This window comes from Vipera berus (assembly GCF_964194415.1).
Source record: "Vipera berus genome assembly, chromosome: 3".
NCBI classification, from domain to species: Eukaryota; Metazoa; Chordata; class Lepidosauria; order Squamata; family Viperidae; genus Vipera; species Vipera berus.
The window spans coordinates 21,360,774-21,383,501 of NC_138204.1; the positions used below are offsets into that span (position 1 = coordinate 21,360,774).

Sequence of the window (22,728 nt, forward strand, 5' to 3'; positions counted from 1 at the left end):
GGCCCTGTTGGAATGTCAGGGACAACCCCTTTTTATATTCAAAAGCTAAATGAAAAAGTTCAAACAAAAGTTAAACAAATACAGACCAAGACTTTATCAGAAGCTCTTCAAACGGTTGCCTTTAGCAACCAGCACCTCCCACACATTCCCCTTTTAAACAGCAGTCTCAAGGCGTGGCTTCTCATTGCCTTCTCCCGAGTTGCCTTATTGCTTTCCTTTGCTCAGTTCTGCTAGATTGCCTCCTGCTCCTAGCGTCCCTGATCAGAGCCAGCTGTGGATCGTCTTCTTCCAATCTTTCAGGCTCACACAGCTGGGTCTGAGGAGGAACAAGATGGGAGGGGCCTGGCTGAGAGTTCTGCAGTGCATCAGAACCTTCCTCTGACACCAAAGGCTCCCCAAACCCCTCCTCCTCCTCTTCAGAATTGTCCAACTCAGCTGCCAAAACCACAGGCTGACGCTGAATCACAATACCTGGCATGTATACCCAGCAGAATCTGGCAGTAACAAAAGTTGCCCTTTGGGTCCTACAGAATGACTTGGTTTTACTTGTTCTCTACACACTTTTTGAATTAAAGTGATCTCATCTTCTTGCCAGCACAGTGAAGGATTGCTTAAAGACACATTTTAAAATTCATCTGAAGTGCACCTACTGCATCATTCCTGCTCTCAATATTATGCAATGTTACTGAGAACATGTTCGTAAAAGAACGTTTGTGAAGCTTTTATCAGTCTGCCATGACAGCATGGCAGAAAAAGCAAGGTTAGGATTAGTTACATGAGGAGTATTTAGTTATGTTTTATAGGGCTGATAGGCCACTCCAATTACAACCAATCAAGGATAGGGACCTGTCTCAACTCCATATTCCTTTCTATCTGCAGTGAATTTTGTGTATGAGGAAAAATCATGTGGCATAAACTTTCTGAGACTGTACCAGTTTGGAATACAAATGGGAGTTTAAGTTGTTTACAAAAATATCTCAATTTTTCTCAGGTGGAAAAGAAATGCAACATGTTCCCCTCACTTTTAATGTGATAATATTTCATCAGCCAATGTTTTACATTCATGGCAAAGTTCCAGTAATATTCCACAGCCAGATTTTTTAAAAATGTACAATTATTATATGATCATTTGATGTTCTGCAATAGCACACATGGTTCTGCAAGCATCTAAAAAAATTAAACAGTATGTAAAGGCTAATCTGTGAATAATAAAAAGCAGCTGAATTGTTTACAGTCTTAAGGTTTTCCCAGAAAAAGAAACTCCTTGTTTTATTTGCCTCTTCTATGCTCTGGCTTCAAGTCACCCATCCAGAGTTGTGCTATGGAGCAGTTCTCAGAGAATGAGAAGGGTAGAAATTAAGCTTGACAGATTTCAAATAAAGCTTTATTCTTGAACCAAATGATTTGAAGTTATGGTATGAAAAACTGTGTGTCAAGTTGTTTCAAACTTAGAAATAAAAAACTGGAACAAACACTTCTAGAAATCCCAAAGGCCAAGGGGCTTTAATAAGCTGCTTCTGCCTTCTGTTAATCTGTACCCTGAGTTCGTTAAATATTTAAAGAGCAATGTAAAGAAAGGCCTTAAATATTCACTTATTTGCTCACCATTGATACAAATTTACAGCACTGTCCTTCCAGTACGGGGCCAGTATACTGATAAAAGTAAAGTGCGCTAAACTTTTTTAAAGCTCTTCTACAGAATTTTCTGTATTTACAGTAGACAATCACAGACAGTACCACCCATGGTTCTAATTATCCTAATGTATTTGGGATAATTGCTGACTGAACAGGTGTTATAATTTCAAAAAAACTAAAAACAAATGGCATTAGAAATGATCTTGCATTCCAGCACATGACACAACTTCATACTGGACAAAGGAGTCACTTGACAACAACTGTACCAAGTTGTACATGGTATGTGTGTATAAGACTGTCTGCCTTAAAATTAAAGTTGGAGATGTCAGCAGAAGTGCAGACACACGCAACAGCCTGCTACAGCAACTCCTGCTCATCATCTTCTGATCCAGAAGGTCCTTGTCGTACCTCCTCATACCATTTGTTGGTGAGGCTTTTCATCTGTATGCGCCCATGATGTAGGTCCTACGTAAAGGGAAGGTGCATTAGAAAGTTAGAATTGCACTTCTCCACCTGCCTGTGTATAAGGCAGTACAACTTTAATTCTGCAGTACGTATGAAATTAAATAGATCTGATATGCTAGGTTTAAAGAAGACAGTGCTATGATAGCATTAACATGGAGAGATGATGAAGAGTTCCACTGAAAAATCTCAGGTCTTTCTCTAAGTATATATTTCGAAAGCAGTAAGCCACAGAGAGAGAGAAAAAAAATAAAAAATTTTTTGGAAATTTCAAGTGATAAGATACGTCATTCAGAAGTATGTGGCTCTTCACATTGTTTACTTGGTTTCCTAAAATGCATGAACAATGTTTTGTCCTTTTGTTACAGCAATGTTACTTGTGTACACTCCCTGCAAGGTAGCTTAATGGGATGCGAACAAAGCACATGGTTTGTTCCATAGACAGACCATATCATGTTGTGGCTCAGAAGTCTGGTCAGATTGCTTCCAGGTGGGTCAAGATGCAGTGGAAGAAAAACATTTAGACTATTCCAGATTTCAACTGAAGGAAATCCACAATGGACAAGCAAGGCAAGGCTGACACACCTCTCACCCCTCTCTTCATATGGTCTCACCATCAGTCTTCTCAGCCCTGCCCCCAACCTTCTGAGCTACCACTACACTCGAATTCAAGTACAGCATGAGTACCACTAGAGCAATTCAAGACCAACTTGGCCAACCTATTTTTTCCCACATCTTCCTTCTCCATTGCCCTTCCCTGCCACCATGAAATTGCCACCTGCTAACACCCATCCACCTAGTACACCTAACTCAATCACCTTACCTCTTCTGTCACTGCTTGCCTTTCTTCCCTACTGCCATTCTACATTCACCTGCCAAGCTTCCGTGCCACTAAATGCTTTTTTAACCTGTTGTCTCCTATTCCAAGCTGTCTCTATTGAAACTTGTGTGCTCTAGGTCTGTGCACAGATGAAACATGCAGTCTAGTCCCAATACTGACTGGCCCTTGGAATCTTTCATACATCTCAATGGCCTTAAGATACCTAACTCAGAATCGGACTAAAACACTATCATCTCCTTTAATAGGCATTATATGGCCAGAGTGTTTCAATGATTTCTTTTCACATGCCAAAAAACACAAGCCCACATTAAGGAGAATTTACAAGTAACCACAGTGGCCTTTGTAGGATAAAACTATGGTTAGGTGTTTCAACATCAATCCTAGATGTTATATGGCTGTCTATTCTGGTGAAAATAATTCACCGTAATTTCTTGATTCCCATGAACAAGAAACTTATATCTGCATGGATTTACATTGTGCTAAACCAGTGTGGTTGTTTTTGATTTAATGTGAATGGGGAGAGGTCTAGGATTGTTTCAGGACGGTGACTTTTAGTCTATTTTTGGTTTAGATTGCAACAGTAGTTTAAGCAGACATGTGAGTAGGAATACGCATTCTGTTATTCCTGTGGGTTTTTTTTTAGTTTTTTGCTCCCTTCTCGAAAAGTCTCCCAATCAATTAAAAAGCACAAATCAAGAAGAGCTCAAGAGAAGGAAAATGTGCCACAAATTTGTCGACAGGCTACGATTACTCTGTTTATCTGCAACACTGACTCTTGATTTGATTCTAATTTTGTTCAGCAAACTATGCTTAGAACAACTCACGGCTGAGGTGCCTGAACTCTACTCAGTTAAATGAGGTTTCTATAAAGAGACAGTCAAAATGTTAGTACAGGAAGCTTATTCATACGTTGGGTTATTTCAAAACAAATAGCAGTCACTGTATTCTTGGGTATCAAATTAGATTGAAAGTCAATCTGCTATAGGATTTGTTTAGGCAGAACCTACCTCTTGAGTGAGCCGTCTGGTAAAGAAAGGATTCAAATATTTGACATCAAGCCACATAAAGCCTTTCAGATCCTGCCGCTTTATATAATGAGCTTCATATTCTTCCTCTGTGAGTTCAGACAAGTGTTCAGATTCAATGGTGTTTCCCTGAGAGGAGATGATTATAATGAAAAAAAACAATAGTTTCTTTGACGTTCCTTCACCCTACCATTTTATCTACTGTGTTTACATGCAATTCAACAAAGATGTCAATAACTTTATAGCTACGATGGAAAAATTAAGGAAGTCACTACAGGCATATTCAAAAATTAAAGATCATATAAAAGAAGAAAGAAATCTTGACCTGCATTTAACCATTTCAAGAGCCGATTTCTGACTGGCACGGACTTTAGATGTGTGCTGTTTTATAACTTTGGCAGTTCGCACTGCACCAAATGTGACAGAAAATAAAGCAGCAAAAGAACCTGCTAGGAACCGGTATTTTATTAGTCAGGTCATTATCACAAAAATGGCTTGTCTGTTTTGTGATTTTACCTTCCAGCTGCCTTTTTACCTGATCTGAATGTAGACCAGCCACCTCAAAACAAAGGATGGTTGAGAAAAACGCTAGGAGGAAAAGTCCACATTGCAAAATGACCAACGCTGTACAATTTTACAACTGCATTGCAGCACAAAGTAAAAAAATGGAAGCACACAGCCTAGCAAGTACATCTTTTCCAAAATGTTTCCAACCTTCTTCTGACAAGCACATGTGAGGCCCTAAGTGATGGGGATTTAAATATTTAAAGGGTCTGGCTGGAATTACATCTGAGCATTCCAGCACATATTTATTTATTTAGTTAGTTAGTTAGTTTTATATACCGCCCTATTCCCGAAGGACTCAGGGCGGTTTACAGGGCAAAATTTAAAAGAAAATATAAAAGTTGAAATAGACATAGAATTAAAATGAACATATACCCATTAATATGTAGAAACACTTAAGTTAATGCCTCCTTAAGTAACACCAGCTGCCTACAATTAGTGCAGGTTCGAGTCCCACCAGGCTCAAGGTTGACACAGCCTTCCATCCTTCCGAGGTAGGTAAAATGAGAACCCAGATTGTTGGGGGCAATAAGCTGACTTTGTAATAATGCCGCTTGGGGGGGGCAAAAGTCCTAATAAGCAGGCATATACATAGAATGAAGGCTATTGCTAAGCACATTGATTTGTGCTTTAGATTGTAAGCCGCCCTGAGTCTTCGGAGAAGGGCGGGATATAAATGGGATTTAAAAAAAGTGTCTCTTATATAGACTGACATGCTTTCATATTACAGTATCAGAGTAACCCATGATTAATTTAATTGGGATTTAGTGAAAGACAATACCTCACTAACTGTGACAAACCCTAGGTGTCAAACTGCCGGCCCGTGGGCCGGACATGTCATCTGGAAGCCGTGCCCACACCATTGCCGGCAATGGCAAAACCGTCTCAATACATTGCGCGACGTCACATGACGTCGCGAATTTGACATGTCTGTGCTAAGAGGACTGAAGAGAGAGAATTCAGATCCTTGTTTTTTCAATCTCTACCATACAACCTCATATATAAAATTAATCCCATCCAGAGTCATTAGGAAAATGGGTTTAGACTTATATAACCTCTAATTTCTGGTCTAGTGCCAGAACACCAGAGATGCAACATATTCTTTGACTGAGCAAAGCAAGAATTAGCTTTCCCCAAAATGCTGCTTTTCATTTGGTTTCACTTTCGATAGAACTGGAGAGATGTGCTCAGAGGACAAGTAAGAAACAGGAAAAAAAGAAATGGGGAGCAAGGAAACCCAAAAACCCAATTATCCCCTCTGCAGGGAATATCTGCCAAATGCCAAGATCTTATTGTAAGATATAAGAGGGATCTCGTATTTAATAGCATGTATAATATTGCACAAAACTTAGGTACTAATAAAATCACATCAGAAATAAAGGCTATTCCTGTGACCCTGGGAAGGAGGTAAGAGAACAAATTAGTTTTTATAATGGGGGTTTCTCATTAAAACCTTCCTTCTTTTTAAGACTGTCCCGTGCTTCTAAATTGCCACTAGATCTGTTATATTTTATCTTTCTGAGCTTTGAGAAAGAAGATCCAAAGCATCTTTTCTATTTGCCTAGAAGAGCTGGGCTGGAAGAAGACATCCTGGGTAGAAGATAAGCCCTCACCACTGGACAAACTAGGCACTGTTGGAGAGTTCTAACTGGCCAATGGCTGCCCATTGTTATTATTTTTTACTGGAAACTCTTAGAAAGCAAGGTCTGCCAGGGACGTTTTTAAATCACTCCTCCCAGTTTGTAACATTAAACGATAAACTTGGTCTACAAAATACAGTATATGGTTCACCCAACATCCGAAGCAAAGAAGCTATGTAATAATTATGCATTGTCTGTGAATACTTCAACTGAATGCATACAAGCATAAGACTAAATAGTACTACTGATGCTACAGGATTAAGTATGGGTGAGCCTTAGGTTTGCATGCAAATTCTACTTACTTCATATAGTATAACTGCAGGATTAGAAGCTCTTGTCCCTGTTTTCAATTAACTGTCATTATGTATTTGGTCCACCATAAAAAAATAATGATTACAAGTGGTCCTCAACTTACAACTGTTCATTTATCAATGGTATGAAGTTAGAACAACCTTGGGAAAAAGAACTTACAAGTCGTTCTTGACGTTACAATTGTCATACAACTTCCACAATAAAATAGAACAGAACAACAGAGTTCGAAGGGACCATGGAGGCCTTCTAGTCCAACCCCCTGCTCAGGCAAGAAACCCTATATACCATTTCAGACAAATGGTTGTCCAATCTCTTCTTAAAAACTTCCAGTGTGGAGCATTCACAACTTATGGGGGCAGGTTGTTCCACTGACTAATTGTTCTAACTGTCACAAAAAAATTTCCTTAGTTCTAGATTGCTTCTCTCCTTGATTAGTTTCCATGCATTACTTGTCCTGCCTTCAGGTGCTTTGGAGAATAGCTTGATTCCCTGTTCTTTGTGGCAGCCTATTAAATAATGGAATACTGCTAGTCCTTCTCTTCATTAAACTATACATACCCAATTCCAAAAACTGTTTTTTATGTTTTCACCTCCAGTCCCCTAATCATCTTTGCTGCTCTTCTCTACATTCTTTCTAGAGTCTCAACATCTTTTTTACACTGTGGCAACCAAAACTGGATCCAGTATTCCAAGCGTGGTCTTACCAAGGAATTATAAAGTGGTATTAACACTTCACATGATCTTGATTCTATCTTTCTGTTAATGCAGCCTAGCACTGTGTTGGCTTTTCTGTCAGCTGCAGCACACTGCTGGCTCATATTTAAGTAATTATGCAGTAGGACTCCAAGATCCCTCTCAGTTACTACTATTGAGCAAGGTACCACCTATACTGTACCTGTGCGTTTGGTTTTCCTTGCCTAAATGTAGAACCTTACTTTTTGCACCATTGAATTTCATTTTGTTAGATAGTGCCCAATGTTCAAATCTGTCCAGATCCTCCTGTATCTTAAGCCTATCTTCTAGAGTGTTGGCTATTCCTGCCAGCTTGGTATTGTCTGCAAATTTGTTGAGTTCCCCATCTATCCCCTCATCCAAATCATTGATGAAGATGTTGAGGCCTAAAACAGAGCCTTGGAATACCCACTGCATACCTCTTTCCATGTAGATGCAGTACGTTGAGTGTGGTTGGTCAGCCAGTTATGAATCCATCTGGCAGTGATGCTGTCTAACCCACATTTTTCTGTCTTATCAAGTAGTAGATTGTAGTCTACTTTATCAAGTAGTAGATTGTAGTCTACTTTATCAAATGCCTTACTGATGTCAATGGTTGCAGAATTATAATTTGCAACATTCCCAGCAGGCTGGGAATTGAGGAAGTCAGATTCACTTAACGGCTGCTTGTTTCACTTAAATATCACATGATTTGCTTAATAACTGCAGTAAAATGGTTGCAAAATCAACCATAGGGTCATGCAAAGACTTGCTTAACACCCGCATTACTTAACAACAAAATTACAACAAAATCCCAGTTGTAATTGCAGTCATAGGTCAAGGACTACTTGTAGTATTAGTTATGGATTAGGAATTCAACTATGCTAATATACCAAAGCTCAAAGATCTTTAACCATGGTTTATCTAGGTTCAAACATCATGAATAATGCTGATACATATAATATTTCTATTATAATATTGTGTGTCTTTGGGAGTACAGGTATAGAATCAGTGTATGAACAGCAAGCATTTAGGCTGTATAAAACATGGATTTGTATTTAAAATTAAAAGTCATTTCCCCAGAATGCTAGCCTCCTCTGAAAATCTTGGGTGCTTGGTGAAAAGCAAGCCAGTGTCTCAGCTAAGGCTGATTGTTTCTGCTAAGCCAAGATAGGGGCTTTAAATAAGCATAAGCACTCTTCCCAACTTCTGAATATAAAGGTAAAGGTAAAGGTTCCCCCGCACATGCGTGCTAGTCGTTTCCGACTCTAGGGGCCGGTGCTCATCTCCGTTTCAAAGCCGAAGAGCCAGCGCTTGTCCGAGGACGTCTCCGTGGTCATGTGGCCGGCATGACTAAACGCCAAAGGCGCACGGAACGCCGTTACCTTCCCACCGTAGTGGTCCCTATTTTTCTACTTGCATTTTTTACGTGCTTTCGAACTGCTAGGTTAGCAGAAGCTGGGACGAGTAACAGGCGCTCACTCTGTTACGCGGCACTCGGGATTCGACCTGCCAAACTGCCGATCTTCTGATCGACAAGCTCAGCGCATTTTTTTCTTATTTTTGACCTGCTTGGCAGCAATTTACACCTGCAGCTTATCAGTGAAGTACACCCCATCATCCTTTTGAAAGATGTGTGACTCACCATCTGTATGTTATCGTCATCCACTTAGATGTGGCTCAGTCCAACTGGCAGCATTGTGTCTGAATTTCAATAGGAAGATTATTTTACTTAAAGGTAGCTGACTAATAATTACACTGCGCTACATTCACAACCTGCCTGCTGAAACAGTGCTATATGTTAGAAGAAAGAGAAGCTTGCTGGGCAATAATATTACGAAGACTCTCAAAATTCTGTCTCCTTTGCCTCTCTTCTGCCTCAATCCACAGAAAGCACTTACCCAAATTGGAGTACTATGGCCACAATCCGAATTCTTAGCCAAGAAGAATTCTGGTAGCTACAGATAGTTCTTGACCGTAATGGAACCTGCCCATTATAATTGTAAGTTGTGACAGTTATAAAATGTGTCAGTCACAGAACTGATTTTACCATCTTTTTTTCTAATGGTCTTTAAGTGAATACAGCAATCATAAAGCAGCTAACAGGGTTAAGCAAACTCATGGTTCACTATTGGCAGAGTTTTGCCGAAAACTAGATGTGCCAGTTTTTGGCAACATTGTTGTAAAACTTTCTCACTTGAACATGGAATGCTACAAACAGCCATAAATGTGAACACCCATGTTGCTGAACACCCAAAGTTTCATCATGTGACCGCAGAAGGAACCCAACTGTTGTAACTTCAGAACCTGGTCAAAAGTAAGTAACACCTTAAGTAACACCAGCTGCCTGCAATTAGTGCAGGTTCGCATCCCACCAGGCTCAATGTTGACTCAGCCTTCCATCCTTCCGAGGTAGGTAAAATGAGGACCCAGATTGTTGGGGGCAATTAAGCTGACTTTGTAATAATGCCGCTTGGGAGGGTTGTGAAAGCCCTAATAAGCAGGCATATACATAGAATGAAGGCTACTGCTAAGCTTGTAAGCCGCCCTGAGTCTTCGGAAAAGGGGGGGATATAAATGGAATTTTTTTAAAAAAGTAGCCCCAAGGTAAATCCAGCTTAACTTCAAATAGTCACTAAGTGATAGACTGTAAGTCAAGGGTTACCTATATAGTCCCTAACAAATATAGAGGATGCCAAATCAGGGGAAGCAAATATACAGGCATGAAGAAAGGCAAAGAGGTTTATGGAAGACTCACATATAAAAACATCTATCTTATTTAAACATGGACCATGGAAAACTCACCATTTTCTCTGTTTTGCTGAGATTGATATCCTTCTTGTTCTTCCTCCGGGCTTTAGAGTCTTCAATGTCAATCAGCCTGATTAAAGGCATTGTTCCTCCACCCAGCAATAAGATTGTGAACAGCACAATGATGATTGTGGTAGTGCCAATCAACTGCCGCTTCTCAATTGGTTCCAGGCCCAAGTGGAGGCTCAAGGCATACGGAATTGCCCCACGTAAGCCTAATTAATGGGGAGGAACACAGGGAAGCATATAAGCATTCCTCAGCCCCTCTAGAAATAATATTCTTCAAGCTATCAAAATGATGGTTTCTTTGTTTGGTGTTTAAAGATTAAGGGACAAGCATCTTGGTTTAGGATAGCCTACAAGGAATAGCTTGCAATGAAGCATTGGGACAAAGCTATGTTATTGCTACCTTCATTAACCATTCAATTCTCCACTCTGTCTCATCACCGCTGAAATCCGAGGTTGTCTTCTGCCGCATTAGTTTTTCGTTCCTTCTATACCAAAGATCTATCTTGTCCAGAAATGGGCAGTCTTTTTGCCTTAATGGCTCTATGTGGCATTCAGCAATGGACTGGAAATACATTTATATGCAAATATACTGACACATAAATATAGAGATGATCTGCCTCCCAGGCAGCACTTTCTCCATATAAATTGAGTTTCTAACTGCCTGCCAAGATGTGTATAAGGTGTCTTTGTGCTGGGGAAAACCTGGGAGGAAATGTATTCTTACACATGCTATCAATCCTTAAGGAGGTACAGGAGAAGAGCAATGGTGGGCTTGAGAAAAAGACAACATGTGGCTTTAAAGACAACATGTGGCTCATGGGTGGTCCTATGTCCATATATGACTTGGGACAAAAGTTCCATCTGATACCAGCAGAAGTCACTCTCCTTAGATTTTTCCCTCCTTTATCCATATAAAATGGAAATACTTCATAATCTTGGGCTTGAAAGTCTGAATTCCCAGCCAGTTTTGCAAATTTGCTAAGTCCACATATAAATCGTTTAGACAATACATCTAGATAAGACTATGTGGGAGAAAGCTGAACTACTTCCTATTTTATGCAAAATGTCCAATACAGAATTAGAAATGAGCGGTGAAAGATTTATCTCTACCGCAAACACTTTTTCTGCTGAGCAGTTGGAAACAATTCCTTTGTATGGTGGGAGATAGCAATCAATCAGTCAAAAATAGAGAAAATGAAAGTTTCTTATGCAGAAACTCAGCCCCTCCTGTTCAACATCTATATGAAGCTGCTGGGCAAAGTCATTCGTGGTTTCGGGGTGGGGTATCATCAGTACGCTGATGATACCCAACTTTTTTTTCTCCACCCCGAACCAACCCAGCGATGCCCTCGCCGTAATGTCCCGTTGCCTGGAGGCAGTCCAGGTCTGGATGGGAAGAAACAGGCTTCGTCTCAATCCTGCCAAGACTGAGTGGCTTTGCGTACCGGCATCTCGGGCTAACCAAACTATTCCACCTTTAATGATGGGGGGTGAGGTGTTACCCCCCGTCGATAGGGCTCGCAACTTAGGCATTGTCCTGGACTCACGGCTCAATTTTGAAGATCATATACGAACCGTGACCAGGGGAGCTTTTGCCCAGGTTCGCCTGGTGCGCCAGTTGCGACCCTACCTGGACCGAGATGCCCTATGCACAGTCACTCATGCGCTCGTGACCACCCGTTTAGACTATTGCAATGCTCTCTACATGGGGCTGCCCTTGAGGACCATTCGGAGACTACAACTGGTGCAGAATGCGGCTGCGCGAGTTGTGATGGGGGTCTCCCGATACTCCTATGTAACACCTCTACTCCGTGAGCTGCATTGGCTTCCGGTTGCTCTCCGGGTGAGATTCAAAGTGCTGGTGATGACCTATAAAGCCCTAAATGGCTTGGGTCCGGGATATTTGAGGGAACACCTGCTGCCAGCATCAAGTTCCCTTCGTCCAGTGCGCTCGCAGAGGGAGGGTCTTCTCAGGGTGCCGCCGGTAAAAGATTGCCAGCGGATAACACCCAGGGAGAGGGCCTTTTCTGTGGGTGCGCCTGCCCTCTGGAACCAGCTGCCCGTGGAGCTCAGGACTGCCCCTGACCTACGCTCATTCAGGCCGGGACGTGAAGACTTGGCTCTTTGAGCTCTCTGACCCAGGCTGAGAATTTTAACTGGGGTTTTATTTTAAGGGATAATTTAATCTTTTAATTCTCTTTTAACTTTGTATTTTATATTGATGTGATTTTAAAATGCCCTGTAAACCGCCCTGAGTCCTTCGGGAAAGGGCGGTATATAAATCTAATAAAATCTAAAATCTAAATATAGTTTTAACATGATCTTATGAAGACTCAATTACAATTACAATGCTATATAGAACAATATCTAAGAATGGAAATTGCAAGAACTTACCACTAAACCACATGATGAACATCATTTTGGGAGTGATCTTGTGATCACGGAAGAAATTGAGCAAATAAGAGAGGGGGAAAATATTGACTGCTCTACCAAAAAGGACAAGCACCTGTCAAAAAGAAGCAAAATTGAGCTTTTAATAAGAGAAGTAACAATTGGAAAGTGGGGATTGGGATTCGTAACTTCTTTATGGGTCATCTCTATATTAGCATCTAGGGCTAATATAGAAACAGAATGCTAGCTTAGGTAGCCCTTAGGTCAGATTCAACAGGGCTTTATGGGTGGAGCTTAGTTTTTTTTAAATTCCATTTATATCCCGCCCTTCTCCGAAGACTCAGGGCAGCTTACAAGCTTAGCAGTAGCCTTCATTCTATGTATATGCCTGCTTATTAGGGCTTTCACACACACCCCAGCGGCATTATTACAAAGTCAGCTTAATTGCCCCCAACAATCTGGGTCCTCATTTTACCTACCTCGGAAGGTAACATGCCCATTTTTTTTCTCAGATGTGTTACATCCCATATATACCTCTGCTTATCTTTATTTAATTCTCACTTGGAAGGGGAGGGGCAAGTCCTCAATTTGCTACTTTACAATTACTTTTGACTATGACGGAATGCTTAAAGGATGTTAAGGAATTATGAAGCTAAGGCTCTAGTCCACTACAAATTCATTTGATAGCAAGTGAAAAGAGAAGGTCTTAACCCTCAAACAAACATGCATGAGAGCATACTGTTTAAAGGGGGGGGAGGAAGGAGCAAATTCATAGCGTTCAGGTTGTGTTCCGCTCAAAGAGGAAAAGGAGATTTTTTTTTAATTCTGGATACTTTATGCAGGTAGTCCTCAACTTATGACGACAATTGAGCTCAAAATTTATGTTGCTAAGTGAGATGGTTGTTAAGTGAGTTTTGCTGCATTTTACAACCTCGTTGCCACAGTTGTTAAGGGCATCACTGCAGTTGTTAAATTAGTAACACAGCTGTTAAGTGAATCTGGCTTCCCCATTGACTTTGCTTGTCAGAAAGTCACATGACCCCATGACCATGGGACTCTGCAACCCTCATAAATATAAGTCAGTTTCTCAGTGTCTGAATTTTGATCACATGGCCATGGGTATGCTGCAGTGATCGGGTCATAAGTCATTTTTTTTCAGTGCCATTGTAACTTTGAAAGGTCATCAAACAAACTGTTGTACGTCAAGAATCTGTATTGTGTTTTAAATGCTGTGAACTGCTCAGCATCATCGCTTTGAGATGGGTGACTGCATAAATTGAAATAAATACAAGAGATAGATAGAATATGTAGGGTAAATAAACGCAACATCACTTTTACACATTACTTATGAATTTACAGAAGTTCCTAACTAGGAAGTCCTGGAAGTAAAATGCTAGACCAAATTAATCTTAGCCTGATCCTATAAGGGAGTGCTTGCACTCTTCTAGCAATTAGTCTCCTCTTACCGAGGCCTTTCTTTCTAGCTTTGGCTGCCTCAGAATGAATAATAAATAAAGTAGAAATACAAAGCTGCCTTGTAACTGAGTCAGACCTGAGTTCACTAAAAACTAGCATGTCAGGAGAAGAGGTATGCTAGTCAACATTAACCAAAAGTTAAAAAGAATTTGGTGGTATCTTTAAAGATTATCAACTGTTGTTAAAAGAATGCATGCAGTTCAATGTCACAGAGTTATAAGGATAACCCTCCTGTTTTAAGTTTTAGGACCGCTATGCAAATCAATTAACATCCTGAAATCTGGATAACAGTAACACTTATATAGTGTATAAACCCTTTAATCTCAAAAGTGACCACTGTTCACCATCAGGGCAGTATCCAATTTCGAAAGAATGTCCTATACACCCATGGGCTTTCCAGAAGACCCTGACTTTTAAGAGTCATTTTCACAGATCCTTTAGAAAGCAATTCTCTGCAGTGTAGCTTAGTTTGTGTTATTATACATACACGTTGCATTGTTTTTAATATTGTAATCCAGCTAGATTCCAATGGGTAGGTAGCATGAAAATTGTTGTGACAAATAATACATAAATTGGAGTTCTCTGTGACACATTATATAGCCTTTCTTGCCAATCTGGGGTCAGGTGAAACAAATAAAACTCTACTATAATCTGATACCTACTATGCACCAGATGACAAAGGACACTTCAAACTTGTGAGGAAAGCTAAAAATTGACAGGCCCAGAAATGCAAAAACACACGTTTCTGAAAGAGAAAAATCAGAAATGAGTCATCATAAAGTACCACACTGATCATTCAAGTCCTTATGTTTAATTTTTTAAAACGTCAGAGTTTCAAAAGAAATGTTTGATGCAGATGCAGTCTTACATTACTAGATGACATAACAAAGGAAAAAAGAAAAATGTTCAAAATGTCCAGATACATAATCTGTTATGTCCAGATACTGTACATAACTTGTTTCTTCCGAAAGGAAAAGGAGAGACTACTAGGAGATTCTTCACTCACTGGGTTATTACTTTCAAAGGGTCTGAATATTATCCAACAGACATTTAGTTTCTTCAACATTTGCTGCGTAAGATTTAGCAATGGAGCCCACATTTTACAAAAATAAAAGACTGAAAAAGAAACACACAACATGCAGGTCTAACAGTAATTGGCTAACAGTGATGATTTGGGCCGGCAACAAAACACTGCAGTATGATTTGTCTTGCCAGCAAGATCTTTTTTTTCAGGATCTTCTGTTTCCCCCAGCTATTTCCTCTTTTGCTCTCTTAGCAGATGTTCAACCTTCTGTGCCCCTGCACTTTAAACTTGAGAAAGCACCGTTCGGATCTGATATTAATTTAGCTTTAATAGCTCATTGGAATGCCCATGTTCAAAGACAAGCAGCACACTTAATGATGGGGAAATCACAAGTCTGTTCCCCACATGTTCTGGTCATGTGTCTCCTGGTAGTATCTAGTTAGCTATTGTGAAAGAAAACAGGTAAAGGATCAGTGAATATGTCTAGTCCAGGGGTAGGCAACCTCGGCTCTTTTATGACTCATGGACTTCAACTCCCAGAATTCCTGAGCCAGCCAAGCTTGGCTGGCTCAGGAATTCTGGGAGTTGAAGTCCATGAGTCATAAAAGAGCCGAGGTTGCCTACCCCTGGTCTAGTCTAACAATGCAGGTTTTGTGCTTGTGTTCTTTTTTTGTGTGTAGCACTGCCTCTTATTCCTGCGTCCATGAAATTATAAGATTTTGTTCACATTTTGTTCACATCTGGCCCTATCATTAATACTGCGTTTAATATCGTCTAAATAATAAATACATTTAAAAACAAATGCCATCTTAGAAAGGACAGAGAACAGAAAACCACATGAATTTATTGCCTGTAATTCCCCCCTTTTTTAAAAAAATAGTTTCCTGGTACTGTATCCATAATCCTTTAATGGAAATGAAGGCATGTTGCCTCTCTATCATCTAAAAGTACCCTGGAGGCGAGAAAAAAAAGAAAAGAAATCCATTTTGTTATTAATCTTGTGGCAAGACTTAGCCAGAGCTTGGAGGAGAAGAGAGGAAAAGATTTACAGCACATTTTATCCCCCTTGTCAGTAAAGGTGACTTTTCTGCTTGGCAGACTCTATATTAGTAGGTCTGTTCTGAGAATTGTGGTGAAGAAATGCTCCCACAGTTAAAGAAACACCTCTGCTTTTTCTTATCCATAATTCACATTCTGAATGATTTTGAAATCACACACACAAAAAATCTATCAATGATGACAAATTGTAATGTCTAAGCCTGTGATGGCATGCATGCTTAGTTGGGAGTCCTATTGGATCAAATGAGGTCTACCAAATGTCTGAGTATACACAAAGTTGTAATGTAAAAATCTCCTTCTCAGCCAAAGCGAGGACTGCAAAGTGCTGCCTACTGCTGAGAAATAGGGAAGCTATACGCTGCAACCTTCAAAACTATTTTTAAAATACATTTATCTGGTCAGGAGCATTTGAGATATTTGACTAGATCAGGGATGAGGAACTCGAGAATGAGTCAGTGCTCACAGGAAAAAGACACCAGGAATTGATAGGCATCTTCCAGACAGCTACTCCCCAGTCTTGCTGACACATTTCCCAATTCTCATTGCTAAGCAAGGCAGTTGTTAAGTGAGTTGTGCTTGATTTTACCACCTTTTTTGCCACAGCTGTTAAGCGAATCACTGCAGTTGTTAAATGAATCATGGACTGTTAAGCAAACCCAGTTTCTCCCATTGATGCTGCTTGTCAGAAACCAGCTGCCAATCAATGACCCCAGCACTCCAGGACACTCTAGTCATCATAAATGCATGCCGTTTGCCAAGTGCCCAAATTTTGATCGCGTGACTGTGGGGATGTTGCAGTGGTGCAAAGACGAGTTATAAGTCAGGTTTTTTCAGTGCTGTTATAATTCTGAATGGTCACTAAATGAACGGTGGTAAAGTTAAGGAGCACCTCTAGAGATAACTCTCAACACCATTGCCCATAGCTCCTGACCAACTGGCAGGACAAAAATGGATAATCGTAACTGAAAAATATTTAATGCTTAAATTAAAATATTTTGCTTATGTAGTAACCCCTAGATTGCCACTGCAAAAAATAGTAGGATAATCAGGAAGCATTTGGAAATTTTTGCTTTGATAGTAGGAGTCCAAGCAATAGACAGTACATACCACACATGAAAGCAACAGTTCTCAGAGTCTGCTGCATTAGGATCTGTGTAACCGGAGAAAGATTATGATGGGTGTAGTGAGACATTACGATGCCGGAAAACAAGATAGCCATGATACCTGGAAGAAAAATTTCACAATTAGATATACTGATATATATAAAGTCACATTTTTCCTTAAACTGTTACTAATTGCAAGCCAATAAAGAATCAGAATTGTTCTGCAGCACAAGAATGGGAAAAGTAGTGATTCAGATTGGAAACTTAGGTCTAGCAGTTGCACAATTAAACAACAGGAGATGAGCCAGCTGCCCGGAGTAGCTCAGTCCTTTGGCTCAACTGCCAAAGGGACAAAAGCACCTAAATATGCATATACAATATTTTCACAATGTACTTCAAAACTGGGGACAGCTTAGGACCTTTCAAGGACTTGGACTGCTTACACAGGAGTTTTATATTTGCACTGGAGGGTGCTTTCACTTAAGTCTGATGAATATCGCTACTGTATGTGAAATACCAAATCCATATTTTTCTATTGTAAATAAAGACCCAACCCTAGAAATTACAAAATAATTGCCCTCCCAATTACATAATTCGTTATTAGAAAATCAACATAGTATATATAAAGGACCCAAAATATCACCACACTTTGAAAGTTCTTTCCACTAGGCCAAAAATAGACAAACAAATACTAGTTAATAGACTCAAGGAGAATAGCCAAACTAAGACTTAACAATAGATTGCAGATATTGGTTTCATTATAAGTAATATTCTCACTCTTTCAATATGGAGAATGTGGTAATGTTTGCAGGAAAATAATGCTATGATTGAAAAGGCATCTTTGCGACCAACCCTCCTCCCAAATCTACTGAATTTCAACTCCTGAAGAGTATATTCTCCTGTTCCAAATTATATCCACACTCCCCTATGACTGAAGGCTACAACTACATACTATTACTCTAACATACTAAATAATTGGATCTTTCTGCTACAGTAGAGCTTAATAGTTCATGAAGCCTTTTGAATTTTCAGTATTTCTGCATAAATATGCAGATCTGGTGGTGCAGTGGTTGGAATGTAGTATTGCAGGCTAATTCTGCCCGCAGTCTGGAGTTTGATCCTGATGGGCTCAGGTTGACTCAGACTTCCATCTTTCTGAGTTCGGTAAAATGAGGACCCAGATTGTTGGGTACAATATGCTGACATTGTAAACCACCCAGAGTGCATTGTAAAGCACTATCGGGTGGTATATCTAAGTGATATTGCTATTGCTATAAATATGACCTGAAAGATGATCTATACTCCACACAAGTCCTAAAACTAGATAGGAAACCCAATTAAATAAATAATTCAAAACCTTATACTTACTGATTTATTGATGAAAAATGATCCAAAGCTACATATGGCTTAGCATGACATACATAAACAGTTGCTATTACTTCAGTTCACATGCATTTCCTATACATTCTGTTTAGGGCTGGAAGAAAGTCTCCAAGCTACTCCAATGCTGCAGAGACCGAATGGAGCTTCCATGGAACCAATATCATATGGATCGTATTAACCGCCCTGAGTCCTCAGGGAAAGGGCGGTATATAAATGTAACTAAATAAATAAAATAAATAAGTATTACCAGATCCCAACTGGATGTCATTTGACACTACTGTCTATTTCCAGGGTACAAAAACAAGTTTCACACATAGAAAATGGAGAAGTCGTATTTGATATTATACCAAAAGAGAGAGATGGCCAAGCCTCTGTAAAATGAGAATATAACAGTGATCTGATAGCAGCTGACAGATTCAGTGAACCTCAAATCATCATAATCCTTTTAGTTGCTGCATTATGTAATTCATTTTATCCAATTTAAATCTAACATTCCACTGAATGATTATGAACCTATAAGTGAAGGTGCTCCAGAATTCTAATTATTAGTTGCACCACAGTTTCCAAGATTTTATTTGGAATAAAACAGCTATAAAAAAAACATTGGCTCTCCAGGGGTTACTTTAGGAGTAGAGAACAACTGTAAAATCCACTCTGAGTTGCATATGCAAAGTTGCAAATGCTGTGGCTATCAAAACAGATGTTTTCTGGTAAAATCAGTATGGATACAAATATGCTTAGACTTTACAGTTGTTATCAGGTGCCCATGGTGCTTCTTAACAAATGATACAACAACAACTAGAAAAGCAGGGGACAAGCAGTTACTTGCAACAACCACATACATTTCACTCTGTGAGATGCTCGAGACTAATGAGAGGAGGAATGTATTTAGGGAGAGGCATATTTGGGACCAAGTTCTCCCAGCACCTGCAGATACATTAAGAATACTTCAAATCATAAACATTTGCTCTCTACAACAGGGCCCCCCTAACCTTTTGGGCACCAGGGACCGGTTCTGTGGAGATAGGTTTTTCCGCAGATCAGAGGGAGCCTGGTTTTGTGTGCTGCCTGCATCCCGTGGATGGGGCTTCACTTTTGTTTGCATGGCCCGGTTGCTGGCATGCCCCGGACCGGTGCCAGTCCAAGGATCAGGGGTTGGGGATCCCTTTTCTACAAGATATCAGTAAATCTCTTTTGACTGAGGTCAAATCACAACATCCCTAAACCTTTGTAGAAATGTTCTATTATCCCAAACTCTAAAACAATGTAGAATTTATGTTACTAAAATAACCACACTAGATACTTAATTTAGCAAAAGAGGTTGTTTCTGATTGTGAAAAAACTTTGGTCCTTTAAAATTGTCATAATCTTCTACCTTCTCTCTTCTTCCAGGCCAAGTAATTTGATATACTTTCTAGATCAGACATGTCAAACACAAGGCCCGGGGGCCAGATCCGGCCCGCAAAGTGGTTTCATGTGGCCCGCGAAGCCATCCTGGAAACAGTGAGGGAACGGCCCCCACTGCCTTGGCCCTGGCCCAGAGACCCTCCTTCTGCCAGAGACCCTCAGATCTGTCCCACTCCTGCCCAGGCCTCCATAGGCACCCTCGATGCGAATGATGTAGAGCTGGCCACGCCCACCCAGTAGGCCACACGCACTCTAGCCACACCCACCCAGTAGGCCACGCCCACCCTGGCCATACCCAACCGGCCCCCTGAGGGCAACCGCAATGCTGATGCGGCCCTCAATGAAATTGAGTTTGACACCCCTGTTCTAGATCATTGTTCTTCTTTTCTAGTTCAAGCAATTTTAAATGCCACTCGTGTATACAATTAAATTAACTACATATCTTTCTATCTGCATACATTACTGAAGTAAACATTCCAACTACAAAAATACAAAATACAAAAATCCCAGCCACATACAGTGCAGTGCAAAAGGTATATGTCCCTGGATTCTCACTAATCTATAGGCTTCTTCTTCCTTTAATTTATGACTGAACAGTATCTTTAAATCCAATCTGAGTACAATTTTATTTTAGCTTAGTTTCCAGGTTTTTATGTCACTTCAGTTGCAAACTAACTCTGAGCAGCTTACATGCCTGAGTTCAATAGTAAGATTAAAAAGAACTTTTCTCTGCAGGAAGGACAAATTCAGCACATCAGATCCCAAGGCTAACTGAAAAAGGCAAGTCTTAACTGTTTTATGGAAAACGCCAAGGTCAGTGTCAATTTAATCTCTAGGGCAGGGGTAGGCAACCTTGGCTCTTTTATGACTCGTGGACTTCAACTCCCAGAATTCCTGAGGCAGCTGGCTCAGGAATTCTGGGAGTTGAAGTCCACGAGTCATAAAAGAGCTAAGGTTGCCTACCCCTGCTCTAGGGGAATGCTATTCCAAGCTGGCAGGAATAGCCAACACTCCAGAAGATAGGCTTAAAATACAGGAGGATCTGGACAGACTCAAATACTGGGCACTATCTAACAAAATGAAATTCAATGGTGAAAAAAGTAAGGTTCTACGTTTAGGCAAGAAAAACCAAATGCACAGGTACAGTATAGGTGGTACCTTGCTCAATAGTAGTAACTGTGAGAGGGATCTCGGAGTCCTACTGGAAAATCACTTAAATATGAGTTAGCCGTGTGCTGCAGCTACCAAAAAAGCCAATACAGTGCTAGGCTGCATTATCAGAGGGATAGAATCAAGATCACGTGAAGTGTTAATAACACTTTATAATGCCTTGGTAAGGCTACACTTGGAACACTGGATCCAGTTTTGGTCGCCACAGTGTAAAAAAGAATACTCTAGAAAGAGTACAGAGAAGAGCAACAAAGATGATTAGGGGACTGGAGGCTAAAACATATAAGGAATGGTTGCTGGAATTGAGTATGTCTAGTTTAATGAAAAGGACGAGGGGTGACATGATAGCAGTGTTCCAATATCTCAGGGGTTGCCACAAAGAAGAGGGAGTCAAACTAAGGAGAAATTTCCTAACAGTTAGAACAATTAATCAGTGGAACAACCTGCCTCTAGAAGTTGTGAATGCTCCAACACTGGAAGTTTTTAAGAAGAAATTGGACAACCATGTCTGAAATGGTAGGTTTCTTGCCTAAGCAGGAGGTTGGACTAGAAGACCTCCAAGGTCCTTTCCAACATCATCATCATCATCATCATCATTATTATTATTATTATTATTATTATTATTATTATTATTATTATCATCATCATCATCATTATATTTATTGATCATTGCACAGTCAGCCGGATGTTCAAACTATATTTGGCATCTTTGTATTATTATTATTATTATTATTATTATTATTATTATTATTATTATTATTATTATTATTATTATTATTATTATTATTATTATCATCATCATCATCATCATCATCATCCCAAAGTAAAGTATGAATAAAGTCTTGCAGGATTATGTCTTTGGTCCAATGCTGGTTAACATCTTTATAAATGATGTAGGATACAGAACTGCTTCTCAAATTTTTAGATGATACCAAGCTAGGATAATTAGTTAACATCTTAGAGGTCAAAATAACCTCTGTGAAAATAAAAATTGGACCATAATCAATGGAAAGATGCTTATCTGTGAGAAAAGCAAAATCCTCCATATGCATATAAAAAGTCAAATATCTATTGACTTGATGACAATGTATGTCAGAACGATCTAGAAATACTTTTGGACCATCAACTAAACATAGCACCTAAAAAGGCTAATATAATCTTTGATTATATTAACATAAACATCACAAGGAATGTCCTAATGTTATTAAGCTGTTCTTGATAAGTTATTAAGCAGTAGAACAACTTGCCTAGAACAGTAATAAATCCTTTTTGCTGGATGTTTTTTCATACATTGTGTACGCAATTATTAGACAAATGAGTATTTTGACCATATCATCATTTTCATGCATATGTTCCATCTCCAAGCTGTATAAACTTGAGTGCTTAGTGGATATAAGCATATCAGGTGATGTGTATTTATGTAATGTGGTAGTATGTGGCTTAAGAAGATCAACACCCTATAACAGACATGTCAAACTCGTGACATCACATGACATCGTGCGATGTATCAGAACTTTTTCCCCATTGCCGGCAATGGAGTGGGCGCAGTTTCCTCATGATGCGTCTGGCCCGTGGGCCAGCAGTTTGACACCCCTGCCCTATATCAAAGTGTGCATAATTATTAGGCAGCTTCTTTTCCTAAGGCAAAATGGGCCAAAAGAGAGATTTAACTGACTCTGAAAAGACAAAAATTGTAAAAAGTGTT

General features: G+C 39.8%; 1 protein-coding gene across 3 annotated transcripts in view; it reads right to left on the reverse strand.

Annotated features, from left to right (window-relative positions):
* Positions 1–1,007: 1,007 nt before the first annotated feature.
* SLC9A8 (solute carrier family 9 member A8) overlaps positions 1,008–22,728 on the reverse strand; it is a 68,052-nt gene continuing 46,331 nt past the window's right edge. For 2 of the 3 annotated variants that reach the window (XM_081322855.1, XM_081322857.1), the window contains 6 exons: positions 17,068–17,184; positions 14,540–14,622; positions 12,405–12,516; positions 9,996–10,216; positions 3,946–4,092; positions 1,008–2,100 (listed from right to left, as the gene is read on the reverse strand). In XM_081322855.1, the coding sequence (XP_081178981.1) occupies positions 1,993–2,100; positions 3,946–4,092; positions 9,996–10,216; positions 12,405–12,516; positions 14,540–14,622; positions 17,068–17,184 (788 nt within the window). In that variant the 3' untranslated portion in view covers positions 1,008–1,992. Of the gene's footprint in view, positions 2,101–3,945; positions 4,093–8,835; positions 8,895–9,995; positions 10,217–12,404; positions 12,517–14,539; positions 14,623–17,067; positions 17,185–22,728 lie in introns of those variants that run through there. The other variant, XM_081322856.1, reaches the window with a different exon arrangement.